The sequence below is a fragment of the Oncorhynchus gorbuscha genome, unplaced genomic scaffold (assembly GCF_021184085.1).
Source record: "Oncorhynchus gorbuscha isolate QuinsamMale2020 ecotype Even-year unplaced genomic scaffold, OgorEven_v1.0 Un_scaffold_1224, whole genome shotgun sequence".
NCBI lineage: Eukaryota > Metazoa > Chordata > Actinopteri > Salmoniformes > Salmonidae > Oncorhynchus > Oncorhynchus gorbuscha.
Window position 1 is genome coordinate 102,251 of NW_025746064.1, and position 23,510 is coordinate 125,760.

The window sequence follows — 23,510 nt, forward strand, 5'->3', positions numbered from 1 at the left end:
TAATTTGTAAAAATCCAAATAACTTCACAGATCTTCATTGTAAAGGGTTTAAACACTGTTTCCCATGCTTGTTCAATGAACCATAAACAATGAATGAACATGCACCTGTGGAATGGTCGTTAAGACACTAACAGCGAACAGACGGTAGGCAATTAAGGTCACAGTTATGAAAACTTAGGACACTAAAGAAGCCTTTCTACTGACTCTGAAAAACACCAAAAGAAAGATGCCCAGGGTCCCTGCTCATCTGTGTGAATTTGCCTTAGGTATGCTGCAAGGAGGCATGAGGACTGCAGATGTGGCCATGGCAAAAAATTGCAATGTCCGTACTGTGAGATGCCTAAGGCAGCGCTACAGGGAGACAAGACAGGCAGCGGATCGTCCTCGCAGTGGCAGACCATGTATAACAACACCTGCACAGGATCAGTACATCCGAACATCACACCTCGGGACAGGTACAGGATGGCAACAACAACTGTCCAAGTTACACCAGGAAGGCACAATCCCTCCATCAGTGCTCAGCCTGTCCACAATAACCTGAGAGAGGCTGGACTGAAGGCTTATAGGCCTGTTGTAAGGCAGGTCCTCACAGACATCACCGGCAACAACGTCGCCTATGGGCACATACTCACCGTTGCTGGACCTGACAGGACTGGCAAAAAAGTGCTCTTCACTGACGAGTCGCAGTTTTGTCTCACCACGGATTCACGTTTATCGTCGAAGGAATGAGCGTTACACCAAGGCCTGTACTCTGTCTGGAGTGGAATCGATTTGGAGGTGGAGGGTCCGTCATGGTCTGGGGCGGTGTGTCAGCATCATCGGAATGATCTTGTTGTCTTTGCAGACACACATTATTCCATTTTTGTTAGTCACATGCCCGTGGAACTTGTTCAGTTTATGTCTCAGTTGACAGCCACCAATTGTGCAAGTTCTCCCACTTAAAAAGACAAGAGAGGCCTGTAATTTTCATCATAGGTACTTCAACTATGACAGACCAAATGAGAAAAAAATCCAGAAAATCACATTGTATGATTTTTAATAAATGTATTTGCAAATTATAGTGGAAAATAAGTATTTGGTCACCTACAAACAAGCAAGATTTCTGGCTCCTTGGGAGCAATTTCCAAACGCCTGAAGGTACCACGTTCATCTGTACAAGCAATAGTACGCAAGTATAAACACCATGGGACCACGCAGCGTTCTGTCTCCTAGAGATTAATGTACTTTTGTGCGAAAAGTGCAAATCAATCCCAGAACAACAGCAAAGGACCCTGTGAAGATGCTGGAGGAAACGGGTACAAAAGTATATATCCACAGTTAAACAAGTCCTATATCGGCATAACCTGAAAGGCCACTCAGCAAGGAAGAAGCCACTGCTCCAAAACTGACATAAAAAAGCCAGACTACGGTTTGCAACTGCAAATGGGGACAAAGATTGTACTTTTTGGAGAAATGTCCTCCGGTCTGATGAAACAAAATAGAACTGTTTGGCCATAATGACCATCGTTATGTTTGGAGGGAAAAGGGGGAGGGGGTTGCAAGCTGAAGAACACCATCCCAACCGTAAAGCACGGGGGGTGGCAGCATCATGTTGTGGGGGGGGGGGGGGCTTTGCTGCAGGAGGGACTGGTGCACTTCACAAAATAGATGGCATCATGAGAAAGTAAATGTATGTGGATATATTGAAGCAACATTCCAAGACATCAGTCAGGAAATTAAAACTTGGTCGCAAATGGGTCTTCCAAATGGACAATGACCCCAAGCATACTTCCAAAGTTGTGGCAAAATGGCTTAAGGACAACAAAGTCAAGGTATTGGAGTGGCCATCACAAAGCCCTGACCTCAATCCTATAGAACATTTGTGGGCAGAACTGAAAAAGTGTGTGCGAGCAAGGAGGCCTAAAAACCTTACTCAGTTACACCAACTCTGTCAGGAGGAATGGGCCAAAATTCACCGAACTTATTGTGGGAAGCTTGTGGAAGGCCACCTGAAACGTTTTACCCAAGTTAAACATTTTAAAGGCATTGCTACCAAATACTAATTGAGTGCATGTAAACTTCTGACCCACTGGGAATGTGATGAAAGAAATAAAAGCTGAAATAAATCATTGTCTCTACTATTATTCTGACATTTCACATTCTTAAAAATAAAGTGATGATCGTAACTGACCTAAAACAGGGATTTTTTTTTACCAGGATTAAATGTTAGGAATTGTTTGGCTAAGGTGTATGTAAACTTCCGACTTATATATATATTAATAGTCGAGAAACAGGAAGTTCCGGGCAAGCTCCAGACACAATGAAGTCTGCGGAACTGTGCTCAGAAGACAGTAGCGTGTGTGTCCGTTTCAGAAGTATTACTAAAGGTATGCAATAGCACGTTTAAACCCTCTAATATCAAAAGAACATGTCGTAAAATGTGAGGTAACAAATCCGCCAGGGTATTATCGCGTTTGTTAAAGGTTTTATGACGTTTTAGTTTTGTGCTGAACCGAGTGAGTGAAGAACGTAAATGAAGATTTTTATCTATCTAGCTAAGTTTCGACTTAGGGTTTGTCAGAGTGAATGTATGTACATTATTTCGTCAATATAATTTCATAACGATTCAATTGATTTGATATGTATTTTATATTAATGTACATGAGCTGGTAAAATGGCGGCGCCTCTCGGTCTGAGTCAATAGACTTGCAGACTGTGCGGCTGCACCAGAGAGACACTTTCAGGGTTGTTTTACTGTTTAGAAGCAGAATGTCATGTTCATCTGATTTCTACATGTCACTGTAACAATATTCAGACACATTCAGTTGTTTCTATATTTATCTATAATTGTTACTATGGTGTGAATGGGGAAATACAATCGGTTGTGAGTGAAATCGTGGAAAATAGTACATAGTTATGCCTCAAACTGCAACCTTGTATTAATTGTTTATTTAGTCGTTTTTGCATTAACGTGGATTTTAGAAAGTCTGCTATAGCTTATCTGCACGTAGAGTGAACATGTTTAATAAGGGTTACATAGAGAAAATATCTGAAAGGAAAATGGAGGCGGTCCTGTCAGCAAAATATATTAGACATAAACCCTCCACGAACGCTTGAAAAAAAAAGACGCTCTCTTTATAGCCCAAAATAATGATTAAAACAAGGTGGATAGTAGAGAACCTGTTTACCAACACTTCTTGGACAGACCAGAGCCGTCAGATATGAACTTTCGCTCTGGATAAGAGCGTCTGCTAAATGACTTAAATGTAAATGTTATTAACTGTTCTTCGTCCTGTAAGGAATTCTGATAGCGTTCAGGGCTGCGGGCCAGAAGGCTGTGGGGTCGCAGACCACCGTGAACAAGAGTGAGGGTTGACATCTATTTTATGGTGAAATCATTCCATTAATCTTATAAATTTTATAAACACTTCATACAAGTCTACGTCATTTTACGTATTAGCCTAATGTGTTTTAATACCACACAGGCTAAGAATGGAGAAAGGCCTATGTGTTCCTCTCCATATTTCTCCAATGCCAAATCAGTGTTTCTTGTTTGCAACGAAATTGTCCCGGTTTGCAAATAACTAAATCAGAGACCATCTGACATGATTGGTGGGCGGGAGGTCCAGTATAAACATCTGCAGGATGCATCTGCAGTCAGATATCGGATTGACCATCCAGTCTTTTAGCAGAGAAATGTAAATCTCTAACTGCTGGCTACTCTCATTCTGTGTCTTTAACCCAACAAGCATTTCCCTCAAAGCTGTCTGATACTGATTATTGGAGGACCAAAAAAAAGCCAATACCGATTAATCTGCCGATTTTTAATTAAAAAAATATATTATTTGTAAAAATGACAATTACAACAATACTTATTTTAACTTAATACAATACATCAATAAAATCAATTTAACCTCAAGTAAATAATGAAACATGTTCAATTTGGTTTAAATAATGCAAAAACAAAGTGTTGGAGAAGAAAGTAAAAGTGCAATATGTGCCATGTAAGAAAGCTAACGTTTAAGTTCCTTGCTCAGAACATGAGAACATATGAAAGCTGGTGGTTCCTTTTAACACGAGTCTTCAATATTCCCAGGTAAGAAGTTTTAGGTTGTCGTTAATATAGGAATTATAGGACTATTTCCCTCTATACCATTTGTATTTCATTAACCTTTGACTATTGGATGTTCTTATAGGCACTTTAGTATTGCCAGTGTAACAGTATAGCTTCCGTCCCTCTCCTCGCTCCTCCCTGGGCTTGAACCAGGAACACATCGACAACAGCCACCCTCGAAGCAGCGTTACCCATGCAGAGCAAGGAAAACAACCACTCCAAGTCTCAGAGCGAGTGACGTTTGAAACGCTATTAGCGCGCACCCCGCTAACTAGCTAGCCATTTCACATCAGTTACACCAGCTTCATCTCGGGAGTTGATAGGCTTGAAGTCATAAACAGCGCAATGCTTGACACACAACGAAGAGCTGCTGGCAAAACACACAAAAGTGCTGTTTGAATGAATGCTTACGAGCCTGCTGCTCTATCAAATCATATACTTAGTTATAGCATAATAACACACAGAAATACGAGCCTTAGGTCATTAATATGGAACCGTTCCGTATTTTATCTAAGGGGTGAGATCCATTAGTCTAAATATTCCTGTTACATTGCACAACCTTCAATGTTATGTCATAATTACATAAAATTCTGGCAAATTAGTTCCCAACGAGCCAGGCGGCCCAAACTGTTGCATATACCCTGACTCTGCGTGCAATGAACGCAAGAGAAGTGACACAATTTCACCTGGTTAATATTGCCTGCTAACCTGGATTTCTTTTAGCTAAATATGCAGGTTTAAAAATATATACTTCTGTGTATTGATTTTAAGAAAGGCATTGATGTTTATGGTTAGATACATATTGGAGCAACGATACGCACCACATCGATTATATGCAACTCAGGACACGCTAGATAAACTAGTAATATCATCAACCATGTGTAGTTAACTAGTGATTATGATTGATTGATTTTTATAAGATAAGTTTAATGCTAGCTAGCAACTTACCTTGGCTTACTGCATTCGCGTAACAGGCAGGCTCCTTGTGGAGTGCAACAAGAGGCAGGTGGTTAGAGCGTTGGACTAGTTAACTGTAAGGTTGCAAGACTGAATCCCCCGAGCTGACAAGGTGAAAATCTGTCGTTCTGCCCCTGAACGAGGCAGTTAACCCACCGTTCCTAGGTAGGCCATCATTGAAAATAAGAATGTGTTCTTAACGGACTTGCCTAGTGAAATAAAGATTAAATAAAGTTGTATAAAAAAAAGTAGGCCAAGTCGGGTTCCAAAAATACCGATTTCCGATTGTTTTTGACATCTTCACTAATAGAGGCCTATGGCATAATCCCTCAAGTGGAGTCTGGGTTTTAACTCAACAGCCCTTCACTGACATAGAGGTAGGCTATTTAAAGAGTGCATGGTGAGTGTGTGCTAGTCCATGCGCAAGATTGTGTGTATTTTTTAGGACTTGGCCTAATCAACCAAAAAATCTGAAGAAACCTTTCACTCTCTTCCTCACAGCACAGCCATTGGTTGGGATAAGCCGACACAGCACAGCCATTGGTTAAGATGACACAGCACAGCCATTGGTTAAGCCGACACAGCACAGGAGGGTAGCTCTCCAGGAACAGGGTTGGAGTTAAAACCTACAGGAGGGTAGCTCTCCAGGAACAGGTAGCTCTCCAGGAACAGGGTTGGAGTTAAAACCTACAGGAGGGTAGCTCTCCAGGAACAGGGTCGGAGTTAACCTACAGGAGGATAGCTCTCCAGGAACAGGGTTGGAGTTAAAACCTACAGGAGGGTAGCTCTCCAGGAACAGGGTCGGAGTTAACCTACAGGAGGATAGCTCTCCAGGAACAGGGTTGGAGTTAAAACCTACAGGAGGGTATCTCTCCAGGAACAGGGTTGGAGTTAAAACCTACAGGAGGGTATCTCTCCAGGAACAGGGTTGGAGTTAACCTACAGGAGGGTAACTCTCCAGGAACAGGGTTGGAGTTAAAACCTACAGGAGGGTATCTCTCCAGGAACAGGGTTGGAGTTAAAACCTACAGGAGGGTATCTCTCCAGGAACAGGGTTGGAGTTAACCTACAGGAGGGTAACTCTCCAGGAACAGGGTTGGACAGCCCTGCTTTAGCCTATAGACTATGGATCATTTGATTGACATCACACTAAATGGCCTATAGACTATGGATCATTTGATTGACATCACACTAAATGGCCTATAGTCACACTTGATATTGTGCTCCCAGCAGAGAATCAGAGATGAGGGGCGGCATCAGGCACACATTGATATGTAGCCAATCAGCGTTCAGGGCTCAAACCACCCAGTTTATAAAGCCTAATAAGCAAGTAATTGTCAAACACTGAGAAATATTGACATGTCATCAATTACAAATGACATGACCCTCTTCTTTAAAACAATACTCAACCCTCTCCTTGACTGAAATGGAAACAGCACAACCCTCCCTTCATTTTCCTCCGGGTAACCATTCTGTACATTTAGATCCATCTCTTTTTTGTGTTATTTAAAGGGTGAATTTTGTCTAATGTTTTGAATGAATGTTTTGTTGGCAATGCTTAGCTACCTGATCTATTGAAATGAGAGAATTGAACAACAAAACATATACTATCTTTTGAGAATGAAGTAAGCACCAGAACTGTCAAGATTGTTTTCCGTTTCTCATTATATCTACAGGACGACTTGAATCAAGTCTGAGGCCGGTAACATCAACAGTGAGGACAAACCCAGCCTGCCTCTCTCCTTCCACACTGAATCCAAACCCACAGTCACTGGGTCCTGATTGTGACAGTGGAGCCCAGTTTGCACTGCAGGGTCCAGAGATGACATCAGTGAAGCTGGAAGACTGCAGTCAAATACTGGAGCTGAATGTCAACATTAAAGATGAAGAAGAGGAGGAGAAGATTGGGACATCTGTTAGTCACGGTAAGAGCTGGTTCTACCTATAAGTTAGACTGGGCCATACGTTAGACTGGGCCATACGTTAGACTGGGCCATACGTTAGACTGGGCCATAAGTTAGACTGGTTCATAAGTTAGACTGGGTCATAAGTTAGACTGGGCCATACGTTAGACTGGGCCATACGTTAGACTGGGCCATAAGTTAGACTGGTTCATAAGTTAGACTGGGTCATAAGTTAGACTGGGTCATAAGTTAGACTGGGCCATACGTTAGACTGGGCCATACGTTAGACTGGGCCATAAGTTAGACTGGTTCATAAGTTAGACTGGGTCATAAGTTAGACTGGGCCATACGTTAGACTGGGCCATACGTTAGACTGGGCCATACGTTAGACTGGGCCATAAGTTAGACTGGTTCATAAGTTAGACTGGTTCATAAGTTAGACTGGGTCATAAGTTAGACTGGCTCATAAGTTAGACTGGCTCATAAGTTAGACTGGGTCATAAGTTAGACTGGCTCATAAGTTAGACTGGCTCATAAGTTAGACTGGGCCATAAGTTAGACTGGGCCATAAGTTAGACTGGGCCATAAGTTAGACTGGGTCATAAGTTAGACTGGGCCATAAGTTATAGAGGTCTAATGCCAGGAGAGAGGAGACTAAAGAAGTGAAGTAGTGAACTGCCAGAGTTTTAAAGTTCTATGAAATTAGTCTATGTAGTTACTAACCCTTGTGATAGTGAGTGGAGGATGATATGAAATGAGTCTGTGTAGTTACTAACCCTTGTGATAGTGAGTGGAGGAGGATTCTGGGTAATTATTTTCAGCCCTTTAGCCTTAGACTGTTGGTGTCAGGGTTGGTGTCAACTCCAGATCATTCAGGAAATACACTGAACTTCCAATTCTCTTCAATGCTTTTCAATTAGCAGCAGGTGGAATTTGGAATCAGGTTTACTTTCTGAATGGACTGTTATTTAAAAGGAATTGACCCCAACCCAGACTGTTACCCACTTTTAGAATAGTTTTACTCCCCTGTATTGTACAGCCTACTGATATGAAGTCACATGTCACCTGTAACAAACAGAAGAGGACTGGCCACCCCTCAGAGTCTGGTTCCTTTCTAGGTTTCTTCCTATGGTCCTCTGTTCCTGCATTCTAGCAAACCTACTCATTAAGCCTACTCATTAAACTTACTCATTAAACCTACTCATTAAGCCTACTCATTAAGCCTACTCATTAAGCCTACTCATTAAACCTACTCATTAAGCCTACTCATTAAACCTACTCATTAACCCTACTCATTAAACCTACTCATTAAACCTACTCATTAAGCCTACTCATTAAGCCTACTCATTAAGCCTACTCATTAAGCCTACTCATTAAACCTACTCATTAAACCTACTCATTAAACCTACTCATTAAGCCTACTCATTAAGCCTACTCATTAAACCTACTCATTAAGCCTACTCATTAAGCCTACCCATTAAGCCTACCCATTAAGCCTACCCATTAAACCTACTCATTAAGCCTACTCATTAAACCTACTCATTAAACCTACTCATTAAGCCTACTCATTAAGCCTACTCATTAAACCTACTCATTAAACCTACTCATTAAACCTAAACCTACTCATTAAACCTACTCATTAAGCCTACTCATTAAGCCATTAAGCCTACTCATTAAGCCTACTCATTAAGCCTACTCATTAAACCTACTCATTAAACCTACTCATTAAACCTACTCATTAAACCTACTCATTAATTAAACCTACTCATTAAACCTACTCATTAAGCCTACTCATTAAACCTACTCATTAAACCTACTCATTAAACCTACTCATTAAACCTACTCATTAAACCTACTCATTAAAAACCTACTCATTAAACCTACTCATTAAACCTACTCATTAAACCTACTCATTAAACCTACTCATTAAACCTACTCATTAAACCTACTCATTAAACCTACTCATTAAACCTACTCATTAAACCTACTCATTAAACCTACTCATTAAACCTACTCATTAAACCTACTCATTAAACCTACTCATTAAACCTACTCATTAAACCTACTCATTAAACCTACTCATTAAACCTACTCATTAAACCTACTCATTAAACCTACTCATTAAACCTACTCATTAAACCTACTCATTAAACCTACTCATTAAACCTACTCATTAAGCCTCATTAAGCCTACTCATTAAGCCTACTCATTAAGCCTACTCATTAAGCCTACTCATTAAACCTACTCATTAAGCCTACTCATTAAACCTACTCATTAAACCTTCATTAAGCCTACTCATTAAGCCTACTCATTAAACCTACTCATTAAACCTACTCATTAAACCTACTCATTAAGCCTACTCATTAAGCCTACTCATTAAGCCTACTCATTAAACCTACTCATTAAGCCTACTCATTAAGCCTACTCATTAAACCTACTCATTAAACCTACTCATTAAGCCTACTCATTAAACCTACTCATTAAACCTACTCATTAAGCCTACTCATTAAGCCTACTCATTAAGCCTACTCATTAAGCCTACTCATTAAGCCTACTCATTAAGCCTACTCATTAAGCCTACTCATTAAGCCTACTCATTAAGCCTACTCATTAAGCCTACTCATTAAGCCTACTCATTAAGCCTACTCATTAAACCTACTCATTCAAGGCTTTTTCTTATTTTTTTACTATTTTCTACATTGTAAAATAACAATGAAGACAAACTATGAAATAACACATGGAATCATGTAGTAACCAAAATAAAGAGTTAAACAAATCTAAATATATTTTATATTATTCAAAGTAGCCACCCTTTGCCTTGATGACAAGTTTGCACACTCTCGGCATTCTCTCAACTAGCTTCACCTGGAATGCTTTTCCAGCAGTCTTGAAGGAGTTCCCACATTTGATGAGCACTTGTTGGCTGCTTTTTTTTTTGAGTGGGCAGGTTGATGGGAGCCAGTCAATGTTTCACATGTTATCCAGATAATGACGGTTAGCACTTGATGGTCTATAGCAGCTTCCCACCAGAATGGGCTTTAGGGGAGGCAGATGAATCTGTAGCCGTATTACTTCAACAGTATTTAACATGAGATCGTCTCTAAGCTTTACAGGAATGTGGTTCTGAATATAAACAGCAACACCTCCCCCATTGGCATTTCTGTCTTTTCTGTAGATGTTATAACCATGTATTGCTACCACTGTATCATCAAAGGTATTATCTAAGTAGAGTTTCAGAGATAGTCAAAATATGAATGTCATTTGTAACTAGCAAGTTATTGATATCATTAACCTTGTTTTATAGGTTACATATATTATTATGGGCTATTTTTAGCACTTTTATGGGTTGCTTGATTGTTTTTAATGCTTTACTGAGAAGCTTATCAGGTAGACTTACTTATATTATGTACATTGGAGATGATAGTGCTGTGAGCTGCACAAAGTGGTCTTCTTACTAGGACACACTGGTAGCCATGCTGGTTAAGTGTGGCTTTGAATTCTAAATAAATCACAGACAGTGTCACCAGCAAAGCACTCCCACACCACCTCCATTGCTTCACGGTGGGATCCACACATGCAGAGATCATCCGTTCACCCACAACACGTCTCAGAAAGACATGGGAATTGGAATCAAAAGGACAGATTTCCACCGGTCTAATGTCCATTGCTTGTGTTTCTTGGCCCAAGCAAGTCTCTTCTTCATATTGGTGCCCTTTAGTAGTGGTTTCTTCGCAGTAATTCGACCATGAAGGCCTGATTCACGCCAGTCTCCTCTGAACAGTTGATGTTGAGATGTCTGTTACTTGAACTCTGAAGCATTTCTTTGGGCTGCAATCTGAGGTGCACTTGACTCTAATGAACTTATCTTCTGCAGCACAGGTAACTCTGGGTCTTCCTTTCCTGTGGCGGTCCTCATGAGAGCCAGTTTCATCATAGCAATTGATGATTTTTGTGACTGCACTTGAAGAGACTTTCAAAGTTCTTGAAATGATTGAGTATTGAGTGACCTTCATTTTTAAAGTAATAATGGACTGTCATTTATCTTTGCTTATTTGAGCTGTTTGTGTCACAATATGGATGGTATTTTACCAAATAGGGCTATCTTCTGTATCCCACCCCTACCTTGTCACAACACAGGTGATTGGCTCAAATGCATTAAGAAGGAAAGAAATTCCACAAATGAACTTTTAACAAGGCACACCTGTTAATTGAAATGCATTCCAGGTGACTTCCTCATGAAGCTGGCTGATAGAATGCAAAGCTTTCATCAAGGCAAAGGGTGGCTACTTTGAAAAATCTAAAATATATTTTTGAAGTCTTCAGTATTATTCTACAATGTAGAAAATAGTAAAAATAAAGAAAAACCCTGGAAGGAGTTGGTGTCCAAACATTTGACTGGTACTGTATATCACACCAACTGACTGGTTCTTCTGTTGTTGTTCACACAGGAGACCATGTTGAGACATTCTCTACATCCAGAGAGCAACATCAGGAAGATCACAGAGCTAAGAGGTCTCACCACTGCCCACATTGTGAGGAGAATTTTCCAATTCTATCAAAGCTAAAAGTACACTTAAAAATACACACAGGAGACAATCTGTATTCCTGTACTGACTGTAGGAAGAGATTCACAACATCAAGGGCTCTGACACTTCATCAGAGAGTGCACACTGGAGAGAAGCCTTACTCCTGCTCGTACTGTGGAAAATGCTTCACAACATCGTCTGAGTTAACAGTTCATCAGAGAACACACACTGGAGAAAAGCCTTATATCTGCTCTGACTGTGGGAAGAGTTTTTCCCACCTGTGTAACTTTAAAGCACACCAACGTATACATGCAGGAGAGAAGCCGTTCTCCTGCTCAGACTGTGGGAAGAGTTTCTCTCAACAGAACCATTTAAAGTCACACCAACGTATACACACAGGAGAGAAGCCTTACTTCTGCTCTGACTGTAGGAAGAGTTTTTCCCACCTGTGTAACTTTAAAGCACACCAACGTATACATGCAGGAGAGAAGCCGTTCTCCTGCTCAGACTGTGGGAAGAGTTTCTCTCAACAGAACCATTTAAAGTCACACCAACGTATACACACAGGGGAGAAGCCTTACTACTGCTCTGACTGTGGGAAGAGTTTCTCTCGATTGGATACTTTAAAATCACATGAACGTATACATACAGGAAAGAAGCGTTACTACTGCTCCGACTGTAGGAAGAGTTTCTCCCACCAGGGTAGCTTAAAAAAACACCAATGTATACACACAGGAGAGAAGCCTTACTCCTGCTGTGACTGTGGAAAAAGCTTCACAGCATCATTTGATCTAAAAGTTCATCAGAGAACACACACTGGAGAGAAGCCTTACATCTGCTCTGACTGTGGGAAGAGTTTCTCTCAACAGAACCATTTAAAAACACATCAACGTATACACACAGGAGAGAAGCCTTACTCCTGCTCTGTCTGTGGGAAAAGGTTCTCTCAAGAGAGCAACTTAAAAACGCACAAACGTATGCATAAAGGAGAGAAGCCTTACTCCTGCTCTGTCTGTGGGAAGAGTTTCTCTCAACAGAGCAACTTAAAAACACACCAACGTATACATAAAGGACAGATGCCTCATCAGTTCTCTCAGACCAGCTAAGATTAAAATCACTCCCATCACTCAATTTTCATCTCATTGCTTGAGTTGAACTGAAATAGGTGTCGGTACTGTTTTGTATTTAGCTTCCACAACATACATCATTCATAAGTAAATGATCTGTTATAAAATATAAATTGGTGTGTGTTATTCACTGACATGTGGACTTTAACTTCATTGTGTTCTGTGACATTTTAATCACTGCGTTGTAGAGATGATCTCTTTATCTATGTATGTTGCTATTGTGAGGTTACCACACGTCTAGCAGATTTAATTAGTCTGTCATAGGTTGTTATTCTATTCGTATTATACGGTAATTCATCGGTTCTGCCCCACAAAGGAAAATGTCAATAAACTCAGTGATGTACTTTATGGTCTGCGGATTCAGTTTGTTATAGTTTCCATGGTTAGTTTCCATAGTTAGTTTCCATAGTTTCCATGTTGTTGGAGACTCAGGGGTTGTTACACTGTTATTAACATTACAATAATTATCAAATTGCATCCGTCAATAGCTCTTTCTTTTTTTTACTACTACAGAATTTTTCAGTTTCAGAGAAGTATTTTTAACTATTGGACAAGTAAAAAATAATTTGGACAGGTGGCAAGAAAAGCTCATGTCCAGCCCTGACATACTTACGAAGGTGCAAACTGCACTATATATACTAAAGTATGTGGACACCCCCTTCAAATGAGTGGATTTGGCTATTTCAGCCACAGCCGTTGCTGACAGGTGTATAGAATCGAGCACACCGCCATGCAACCTCCACAGACAAACATTGGCAGTAGAATGGCCTTACTGAAGAGCTCAGTGACTTTCAAAGTGGCGCCGTCATAGGATGCCACCTTTCCAACAAGTCAGTTTGTCAAATTTCTGCCCTGCTAGAGCTGCCCCCAGTCAACTGTAAGTGCTGTTCTTGTGAAGTGGAAACGTCTACGAGCAACAACGTCTCAGCCGCCCCAGTCAACTGTAAGTGCTGTTCTTGTGAAGTGGAAACGTCTACGAGCAACAACGTCTCAGCCGCCCCAGTCAACTGTAAGTGCTGTTCTTGTGAAGTGGAAACGTCTACGAGCAACAACGTCTCAGCCGCCCCAGTCAACTGTAAGTGCTGTTCTTGTGAAGTGGAAACGAGCCCCAGTCAACAACGTCTCAGCCGCCCCAGTCAACTGTAAGTGCTGTTCTTGTGAAGTGGAAACGTCTACGAGCAACAACGTCTCAGCCGCCCCAGTCAACTGTAAGTGCTGTTCTTGTGAAGTCAACTGTCAACTGTGCTGTTCTTGTGAAGTGGAAACGTCTACGAGCAACAACGTCAGCCGCCCCAGTCAACTGTAAGTGCTGTTCTTGTGAAGTGGAAACCCCATTCAACTGTAAGTGCTGTTCTTGTGAAGTGGAAAACGTCAGCCGCCCCAGTCAACTGTAGCAACAACGTCTCAACTGTAAGTGCTGTTCTTGCGTCCAACAACGTCTCAGCCGCCCCAGTCAACTGTAAGTGCTGTTCTTGTGAAGTGGAAACGTCTACGAGCAACAACGTCTCAGCCGCCCCAGTCAACTGTAAGTGCTGTTCTTGTGAAGTGGAAACGTCTACGAGCAACAACGTCTCAGCCGCAAAGTGGTAGTGCATAAAAATTGTCTGTCCTCGGTTGCAACACTCACGAAATGAAATGGGTTTCCATGGCCGAACAGCCACACACAAGCCTAAGATCACCATGCTCAATGCTAAGCCTTCGGCTGGAGTGGTGGTAAGCTCGCCGCCATTGGACTCTGGAGCAGTGAAAACGCATTCTCTGGAATGATAAATCACGCCTTACCATCTGGCAGTCCGACGGACGAATCTGGGTTATGGCAGATGCTAGGAGAACGCTACCTGCCCGAATGCATAGTGCCAACTGTAAAGTTTGGTGGAGGGGGAATAATGGTCTGGGGCTGTTTTTTTAAAGTATTCACCCCCAAGTCAATACTTAGTAGAAGCACCGTTGGCAGTAGAAGCACCGTTGGCAGTAATTACAGCTGCGAGTCTTTCTGGGTAAGTCTTTAAGAACTTTGCATATCTGAATCCTGACATTTTTGCCAATTTCTTCTTGGGAAAATTACTTAAGTGCTTTCAAGTTGGATGGGGAACATTAGTCAACTGCAATTTCAAAGGCCACAGATTCTCAATTGGATTCAGGTCTTGCCTTTTTTCAGCAATGGCTTCCATAAAGCCCAGCTTTGTGGACTGTACAGGTGGTAGTTGCCCCATGGCCGGTTTCTCCCGTCTCAGCTGTGGATCTCCAGCTCCTTCACAGTTACCATTGGCCTCTTGGTTGCTCCTTGGTCTAATACCTTCCTTACCAGGTCACTGAGTTTTGGTGGACGGCCTTCTTTAGTCAGAAGTAGCGCTTGTGCCATATTCTTTCCATTTCTTAATATTTTTTAATAATGGATTTAACAGTGAGTTCTTGACCTACTGATGGCATGGCTGCTATGACAACGGGCTGTTCAAACTGTACTCAGGCCTGTACTGACGTGTGTGGCTGTAGCTGTAGGGGTTCCCTATAGAGTGCATAGGGCCCAGGTCAAACGTTGTGCATTGAGTTCAACACAGTGATTTTCAGATACTTTCTGTGTTCCTCCTATCCAGATCCAACCTTGAAGCATAATTAATCTACCCAGTATATGATAGACATCCTCAATGAATCCTGAGCATGAATATATTAGTTGTAATTACAGATTTCATATGGGGAGAGGCCACAGAACAGGGGACGAGGAGGAGGAGTAGGAGGGCTCCACAGAACAGGGGACGAGGAGGAGGAGGAGGTGCAAATTCAATCAAATGTATCCTGCATCTGTCTCTTCCTCTCTCTCTCTCTCCCTGTCTCTCCCTCCCTGTCTCTCCCTCCCGATCTCTCTCTCTCTCTCTCTCTCTCTCTCTCTCTCTCTCTCTCTCTCTCTCTCTCTCTCTCTCTCTCTCTCTCTCTCTCTCTCTCTCTCTCTCTCTCTCTCTCTCTCTCTCTCTCTCTCTCTCTCTCTCTCTCTTTCAATTCAATTCAAGGGCTTTATTGGCATGGGAAACATGTGTTAACATTGCCAAAGCAAGTGAGGTAGACAACATACTCTCTCTCTCTCAGTAAAGTAGAGGAGGCTGAGCATTTCAAATGATCTTAACCAGACACTTAATTCAATTCCTACAGCTTTATGAACAAAATAAGTGGTGTGTTTAATTCAAATAATCAGGTAGGAAGTCTATCAGAGTATGGGCCCTGGTCAAAACAAGTAGTGAAGTCAGAGCTTGATTACAACCAAAAAGTGTTTGTTTGTCTCCCTCAGTTATATCTTGATCAACAAATAAAGAAACGTCCGTTTTTCAAGACCCTTGTTTTTCAAAGATAATACCCTTATTGGCCTTCTTGCAACACCTGAGCTAAAAAAATATTTACTAAATAAACTAATGCAACATATTGAATGCCAACCACCATTAAACCCACCGAAGAAGAAGAAGTCCTGTTGCGTTTTGATAGTCGGGGAACAGGAAGTTCCGGGCAGGCTTCGGCCACAATTGTTCTCTGAAGGCGATAGCGGTTGTGTCCGTTTCAGAAGTATTACTAAAGGTATGCAATAGCACGTTTAAACTTTCTAATATCGAAAGAACATGTCGTAAAATGTGAGGTAACAAATCCGCCAGGGTATTATCGCGTTTGTTAAAGGTTTTATGACGTTTTAGTTTTGTGCTGAACCGAGTGAGTAAATATAATTTTAGAAGTCACATTTAGCTAGCTAAGTTTCGACTTAGGGTTTGTCAGAGTGAATTATTTCATTACATTATTTCGTCAATGTAATTTCATAAAGAATCAATTGATTTGAGATTTCTGAGTTCGTTTGACGTGTTTATTATTCTGATTATTTCCATATGTTTATGAGCTGGTAAAATGGCGGCGCCTCTCGGTCTGAGTCAATAGACTTGCAGGCTGTGCGGCTGCACCAGAGAGACACTTTCAGGGTTGTTTTACTGTTTAGAAGCAGAATGTCATGTTCATCTGATTTCTACATGTCACTGCACAGCCGGGTGGAGTTGAGGCCGAGGCTCAGCACAAGATGGTGGAATAGGCTCAACAACAAAATATGAAGAAACCTCACTCTCTTCCTCAACTGTGCAAGATTGGTTAGGTTTATCACAGCCATTGGTTTGGGGAACTTTGGTTAATCAACAATCAAAGCCATTGGTTAGAAGAAACACAGCCATTGGTTAGGATAGGCACACATCACAGCCATTGGTTAGGATAGGCCTCACACTGCCACCATTGGTTAGGATAGGCCGACACATCACAGCCATTGGTTAGGATAGGCCGACACATCACAGCCATTGGTTAGGATAGGCCGACACATCACAGCCATTGGTTAGGATAGGCCGACACATCACAGCCATTGGTTAGGATAGGCCGACACATCACAGCCATTGGTTAGGATACAGCCATTGGTTAGGATGACACAGCACAGCCATTGGTTAGGATAGGCCGACACATCACAGCCATTGGTTAGGATAGGCCGACACATCACAGCCATTGGTTAGGATAGGCCGACACATCACAGCCATTGGTTAGGATAGGCACATCACAGCCATTGGTTAGGATGACACAGCACAGCCATTGGTTAGGATGACACAGCACAGCCATTGGTTAGGATAGGCCGACACATCACAGCCATTGGTTAGGATAGGCCGACACATCACAGCCATTGGTTAGGATAGGCCATTGGTTAGGATACACATCACAGCACACATCACAGCCATTGGTTAGGATAGGCCGACACATCACAGCCATTGGTTAGGATAGGCCGACACAGCACAGCCATTGGTTAGGATAGGCATTGGTTAGGATAGGCAGCCATCACAGCCATTGGTTAGGATAGGCCGACACATCACAGCCATTGGTTAGGATAGGCAGCCATTGGTTAGGATAGGCCGACACATCACAGCCATTGGTTAGGATGGCCGACACATCACAGCCATTGGTTAGGATAGGCCGACACATCACAGCCATTGGTTAGGATAGGCCTACACATCACAGCCATTGGTTAGGATAGGCCGACACATCACAGCCATTGGTTAGGATAGGCCGACACATCACAGCCATTGGTTAGGATAGGCCTACACATCACAGCCATTGGTTTAGGATGACACAGCACAGCACAGCCATTGGTTAGGATAGGCCTACACATCACAGCCATTGGTTAGGATAGGCCTACACATCACAGCCATTGGTTAGGATAGGCCGACACATCACAGCCATTGGTTAGGATGACACAGCACAGCCATTGGTTAGGATGACACAGCACAGCCATTGGTTTAGGATGACACAGCACAGCCATTGGTTAGGATAGCCCGACACAGCACAGCCATTGGTTAGGATGACACAGCACAGCCATTGGTTAGGATGACACAGCACAGCCATTGGTTAGGATGACACAGCACAGCCATTGGTTAGGATGACACAGCACAGCCATTGGTTAGGATGACACAGCACAGCCATTGGTTAGGTAGTGTTGTTTTGAATGCAAGCACAGCCATTGGTTAGTTGTATAACCTTTGTAGTGTGTAATTTGTATTTACACCCTCCCAGCAACTGTCTTAGAAATACAGTATAACTTTGCTATGTGCTTCCTCCCAGCATGCACTTGGTATTCTATAGGCTATGGATCATTTGATTGGCATCACACTAAATAGCCCATAGTCCCACTTGATATTGTGTCCAGCAGAGAATCAGAGATGAGGGGAGGCATCAGCCACACATTGGTTTATTTAATCGATAAGGTCAGAGGGGTTTGTTATATGGCCAATATACCACGGATAAGGGCTGTTGTGGAGGGCCTGGATACAGCCCTTATCCCTGATATATTGGACATATTCCACAAACCCTTGAGGTGCCTTATTGCTATTATAACGCACGTAACGTAATTAGAAGAGTAAAAAGTAATGTTTTGTCATCCCCCTGGTATATGGTGTGATATACCACGGCTGTCAGCCAATCAGCGTTCAGGGTTCCAACCACCCAGTTTATAAAGCCTAATAAGCAACTCATTCTTAAACACTGAGAAATATTGAAATTTCACCAATTACAAGTGACATGACCCTCTTCTGGACTAGATTAAAACAATACTAAACCCTCTCCTTAACTGAAATGGAAACAGCACAACCCTCCCTTCATTTTCCTCCAGGTAACCATTCTGTACATTTAGCTCTATCTCTTACTTTGTGTAATTTAAAGTGTGAACTTTCTGTCTAATGTTTTGAATGAATGTTTTGTTGTCAATGTTTATCTACCTGATCTATTGAAATGAGATGATTGAACAACAACAAAACTATAATACATTTTTTGAGGACAAAGAAAGTTCCAGAACTGTCAAGATTGTTTTCCGTTTGTCTTTATTACTACAGACCAACTCCGATTAAGTCTGAGGCCGGTAACATCAACAGTGAGGACAAACCCAGCCTGCCTCTCTCCTTCCACACTGAGTAGAAACCCAGCCTGCAAAACTCCTTCCACACTGAGAAACCTGAGGACAAACCCAGCCTCACTGGGTCCTGATTGTGACAGTGGGGCCCAGTTTGCACTGCAGGATCCAGAGATGGCATCAGTGAAGCTGGAAGACTGCAGTCAAACACTGGAGCTGAATGTCAACATTAAAGATGAAGAAGAGGAGGAGAAGATTAGGACAACTGTTAGTCATGGTAAGAGCTGGTTCTATCTATAAGTTATCTTCATAAATTAGACCTCCATAAGTTATGACGCAGTCTATTGATAGGTTGAATTCTGTAATTCTGACATCACATCCCTGAACAACTCAAGACTTCCCACTTCCTGGTCTATCTGGAGTGATCAGAGTGTAGACTAAAGAAGTGAAGTAGACAAACTGACAGTGTTTTAAAGTTCAATTAAATGAGTCTATGTAGTTACTAACCCTTGTGATAGTGAGTGGAGGATGATTAATGGATAATTATTTTCACTCCTTTTGCCTTAGACTGTTGTCACGGTTCTGGTCAATTCCAGATATTTTGGGAAATACACTGAAATTCCAGTTCTCTTCAATGCCTTTAAATGAACCAAATGTTGAATTGGAATTAGGTTTACCTTCTGAATGGACTGTTATTTAAAAGGAATTGACCCCAACCCAGACTGTTACCCGCTTTTAGAATAGTTTTACTCCCCTGTATTGTACAGCCTACTGATATGAAGTCATATGTCACCTGGTACAAACAGAAGAGGACTGGCCACCCCTCAGAGTCTGGTTCCTCTCTACATTTCTTCCTTGGTTCCTGCTTGCTGTGGAGTTTTTCGTGGCCACTGTGCTTCAACATCTGCATTGCTCTTTGGGGATTGAGGCTGGGTTTCTGTTCAGCGCTTATACATGTCACATGTATTTTATGAAACCCTTTGTAGATCAGCAGTTGACACACAGTTCTTGACAGAAACCTAAAACCCCAAAGAGCAAAGCAGATGTAGCTTCATAAAATAAGTACAGTGCCAGTCGAACGCTTGGACACACCGCTGGGGTTCCTTCCTTACTTCCTTCCTCGTCAATCATTGGTTCGTTGGTGAAATTAGCATTTTGACAATTATCTTTAATTAAATCATTCAAAAATCTTTATTAATGCAATTTGCAGACAGACGTTGACAAACCAGGAACATAGCACGCGTGTTTCAGAGTAAGTTCTGCGTCTAACAAAAGGCCTCCAGTTGTTTTATTACACCCTGAGTCGCGCCCTGATGATGTCACTGCCGACATCATCATCCTCTACTCCTGGGACCAAAACCATGCCTACAGAGCTGTATAAACAGGTCCTTTAACTGTTAGCTAAACACTTAGCAGTACATGTCCCCTCGCCCCAAAGCGGATTTATTGTGGAATGTTTGCCTCGTCTTATCTCCTTCACTCTCCTGTCTGAAGTCACACATTTCTAAGAGGGGCCTCTTTATAATGAGGCAGAAAGAGAGAGAGAGGGAGAACTAAAATAAAAAATACAACTGTAGAACAATACTAAACGTCTACAATGAATATATATATTGTTAATCCGTAGTATAAAACCTTATAAATGTAAGGAGGGAGTGGTCTTTTAACCCCTGCCCTTCTATTAATATAACATAAGAATAATCAAATATTCTAATACATCAAATATTTGTACAGCCCCAAATCATGACCCCTAGGTGACCCCTAGGTGAATCCTGACAACACCTACTCATTCAAGTGTTTTTCTTTATTTCTGCTTTTTTCTACATTGTAGAATAACAGTGAAGACATCAAGACTATGAAATAACATGTATGGAATCATGTAGTAACCAAAATAGTGTTAAACAAATCTAAATATATTTTGTATTCAAAGTAGCCACCCTTTGCCTTGATGACAACTTTGCACACTTTATTATATATATTATATAATTAATTTACAAAGTAGTAAATAGTTAAAGAAAACCTGTTGAATGAGTAGGTGTGTCCAAACTTTTGACTGGTTCTGTATAACACACCAACTGACTGGTTCTTTTGATGTTGTTCACACAGGAGACCATGTTGAGACATTCCCTGCATCCAGACAACAACAGCAGGAAGATCACAGAGCTAAGAGGTCTCACCACTGCCCACATTGTGAGGAGATGTCCCCAGGTTTATCAAAGCTAAAAATACACTTAAAAATCCACACAGGAGAGAATCTGTATTCCTGTACTGACTCTGGGGAGAGATTCACAACATCAAAGGCTCTGACATTTCATCAGAGAGTGCACACAGAAGAGAAACCTTACTCCTGCTCCGACTGTGGGAAGAGTTTCTCTCAACAGACCAACCTAAAAAAACACCAACGTTTACACACAGGAGAGAAGCCTTACTCCTGCCTTGACTGTGGAAAATGCTTCACAACCTCATCTGAGCTAACAGTTCATATGAGAACACACACTGGAGAGAAGCCTTACATCTGCTCTGAATGTGGGAAGACTTTCTCCCACCAGGGTAGCTTAAAAGCACACCAACATATACATACAGGAGAGAAGTCATACTCCTGCTCTGACTGTGGAAAGAACTTCTCCCGATTGGGTACCCTAAAATTGCATAAACGTATACATACAGGAATTGAGCTTTACTACTGCTCTGACTGTAGGAAGAGTTTCTCCCACCAGGGTAGCTTAAAAGCACACCAACGTATACATACCGGAGAGAAGCCATACTCCTGCTCTGACTGTGGGAAGAGTTTCTCTCAACGGAACCATTTAAAATCACATGAACGTATACACATAGAAAAGAAGGCATACTCCTGCTCTGACTGTAGAAAATGCTTCACAACATCATATGATCTAAAAGTTCATCAAAGAACACACACTGGAGAAAAGCCTTATGTCTGCTCTGACTGTGGGAAGAGTTTCTATCAACAGAGCAGCTTCAAAAAACACCAACGTCTACACACAGGAGAGAAGCCTTATTCCTGCTCTGACTGTGGAAAATGCTTCACAACATCGTCTGATCTAAAAGTTCACCAGAGAACACACACTGGAGAAAAGCCTTACATCTGTTCTGACTGTGGGAAGAGTTTCTCTCAACACAGCAGCTTCAAAAAACACCAACGTTTACACACAGGAGAGAAGCCTTACTCCTGCTGTGACTGTGGAAAATGCTTCACAACATCATTTGATCTAAAAGTTCATCTGAGAACACACACTGGAGAGAAGCCTTACATCTGCTCTGACTGTGGGAAGAGTTTCTCTCAACAGAACCATTTAAACACACACCAACGTATACACACAGGAGAGAAGCCTTACTACTGCTCTGTCTGTGGGAAGAGTTTCTCTCAACAGAGCAACTTAAAAACACACCAACGTATACATAAAGGAGAGAAGACTCATCAGTTCTCTCAGACCAGCTAAGATTAAAATGAGGTGATGGAGTGATTTTAATTTCATTGCTTTACTTGGACTGAAATAGGTGATTTTAATCTCATTGCTTGACTTTGACTGAAATAGGTGCCGGAACTCATTTTAGAGGAAACCCTTTTGGACAATCAGAACCTTACAAACGTGCCGCGGGAAAGGCGGCACACCCTTCCTAAGAAGGTCTGGTTCTGACAGATAGCCAGCGAACGAAGGCATTCACACGTAAATACATTCATGATTTCTTCTCGTCTGCAAAGTATCTGATTACTGTGAGAATAGTTTCTAAAATGTTTCTAAAATATATCAATGATAAGTGTAGTTTCTCTCTCTCTCCTTTTGTAAAAAAAACCCCACTATATTGTGTCAGTCCGCTAGGGACCTTTTCTCATGTATTAAGTGTGTATGTTTATCCTGTGTTATCATTTAGTTAGCTAGTAAATAAATATTTAAATCAATTTGTGTACTACTGAATCATAAGTAAGGCTGGGGTTTTTGCAGATGCAGGAGGTTACGACGGTTCAGAATGATGATATGAGACGAGGTTATGATTAATACGTTGACTGTTTTATGGATGTGATAGCTAAATACCTTTTTAGAGTTTAATTCGGGAGATGCTCTCGTGGTGCCCCAAAAATTCATAATGAGTTAATTGTTACATGATTAATTTAATCGGGTAACAAACAGAGTCAGTTGATTTAGATACATAACAGTCATCAGATTAATGAAAGTAAAGTCACGACAATTGTGTGTGGATTTCTCCTCAGTCTGGGTGCAATCCGGCTACCAAAAGCGCACACAGTGAGCGACGTCATCAGCACTCCCACAAGTCTCCAGAAAACTTGTTTTGTGACCGAGAGGCTCCTTTTCAGTATAACGTTGGAGGAAATACATTCCTAGTATGTGAGGAATTTGTTTGCTGGCCTCATGAATACTAGTCAATTAGCTAATATTTAGGGGACAAAAATGTTTTTGTTTGGCTAGTTATGCTAACCCATTTGCAATCTCTTTTAGCATTGCTTGCTAGCTACAGAGGCTAGTTAGC

The 23,510-nt window shown here is 41.6% G+C and overlaps 2 protein-coding genes across 5 annotated transcripts; both read left to right on the top strand.

Annotated features, from left to right (window-relative positions):
* Positions 1-2,276: 2,276 nt before the first annotated feature.
* On the top strand, positions 2,277-19,183 carry LOC124021813 (zinc finger protein OZF-like). Of its 4 annotated transcripts, XM_046336940.1 has the most exons (5): positions 2,277-2,366; positions 6,727-6,975; positions 11,403-11,486; positions 18,991-19,080; positions 19,128-19,183. In XM_046336940.1, the coding sequence occupies exons 1-5, from the start codon at positions 2,300-2,302 to the stop codon at positions 19,139-19,141; spliced, it is 504 nt and encodes a 167-aa protein (XP_046192896.1). In that variant the 5' UTR covers positions 2,277-2,299; the 3' UTR covers positions 19,142-19,183. The 4 variants fall into 4 exon arrangements, with proteins under 4 accessions (XP_046192896.1, XP_046192893.1, XP_046192895.1 ...); XM_046336937.1 differs by lacking the exons at positions 18,991-19,080; positions 19,128-19,183 and having other exon boundaries at positions 11,403-12,950; XM_046336939.1 differs by lacking the exons at positions 2,277-2,366; positions 18,991-19,080; positions 19,128-19,183 and adding an exon at positions 5,642-5,704 and having other exon boundaries at positions 11,403-12,950.
* On the top strand, positions 19,138-22,923 carry LOC124021815 (zinc finger protein 883-like). The gene is made up of 2 exons (XM_046336941.1): positions 19,138-19,284; positions 21,111-22,923. The coding sequence occupies exons 1-2, from the start codon at positions 19,182-19,184 to the stop codon at positions 22,460-22,462; spliced, it is 1,455 nt and encodes a 484-aa protein (XP_046192897.1). The 5' UTR covers positions 19,138-19,181; the 3' UTR covers positions 22,463-22,923.
* The last annotated feature ends 587 nt before the right edge of the window (positions 22,924-23,510 follow it).

Excerpts from the sequence above, each read along its gene's own strand:
- LOC124021813 (XM_046336937.1), top strand. The coding sequence starts at position 2,300 with ATGAAGTCTGCGGAACTGTGCTCAGAAGACAGTAGCGTGTGTGTCCGT. Across the intron at positions 2,367-6,726 it reads TTTCAGAAGTATTACTAAAG|GACGACTTGAATCAAGTCTG; the intron begins GTATGCAATAGC and ends TTATATCTACAG. Across the intron at positions 6,976-11,402 it reads TGGGACATCTGTTAGTCACG|GAGACCATGTTGAGACATTC; the intron begins GTAAGAGCTGGT and ends TTGTTCACACAG.
- LOC124021815 (XM_046336941.1), top strand. The coding sequence starts at position 19,182 with ATGGCATCAGTGAAGCTGGAAGACTGCAGTCAAACACTGGAGCTGAAT. Across the intron at positions 19,285-21,110 it reads TAGGACAACTGTTAGTCATG|GAGACCATGTTGAGACATTC; the intron begins GTAAGAGCTGGT and ends TTGTTCACACAG.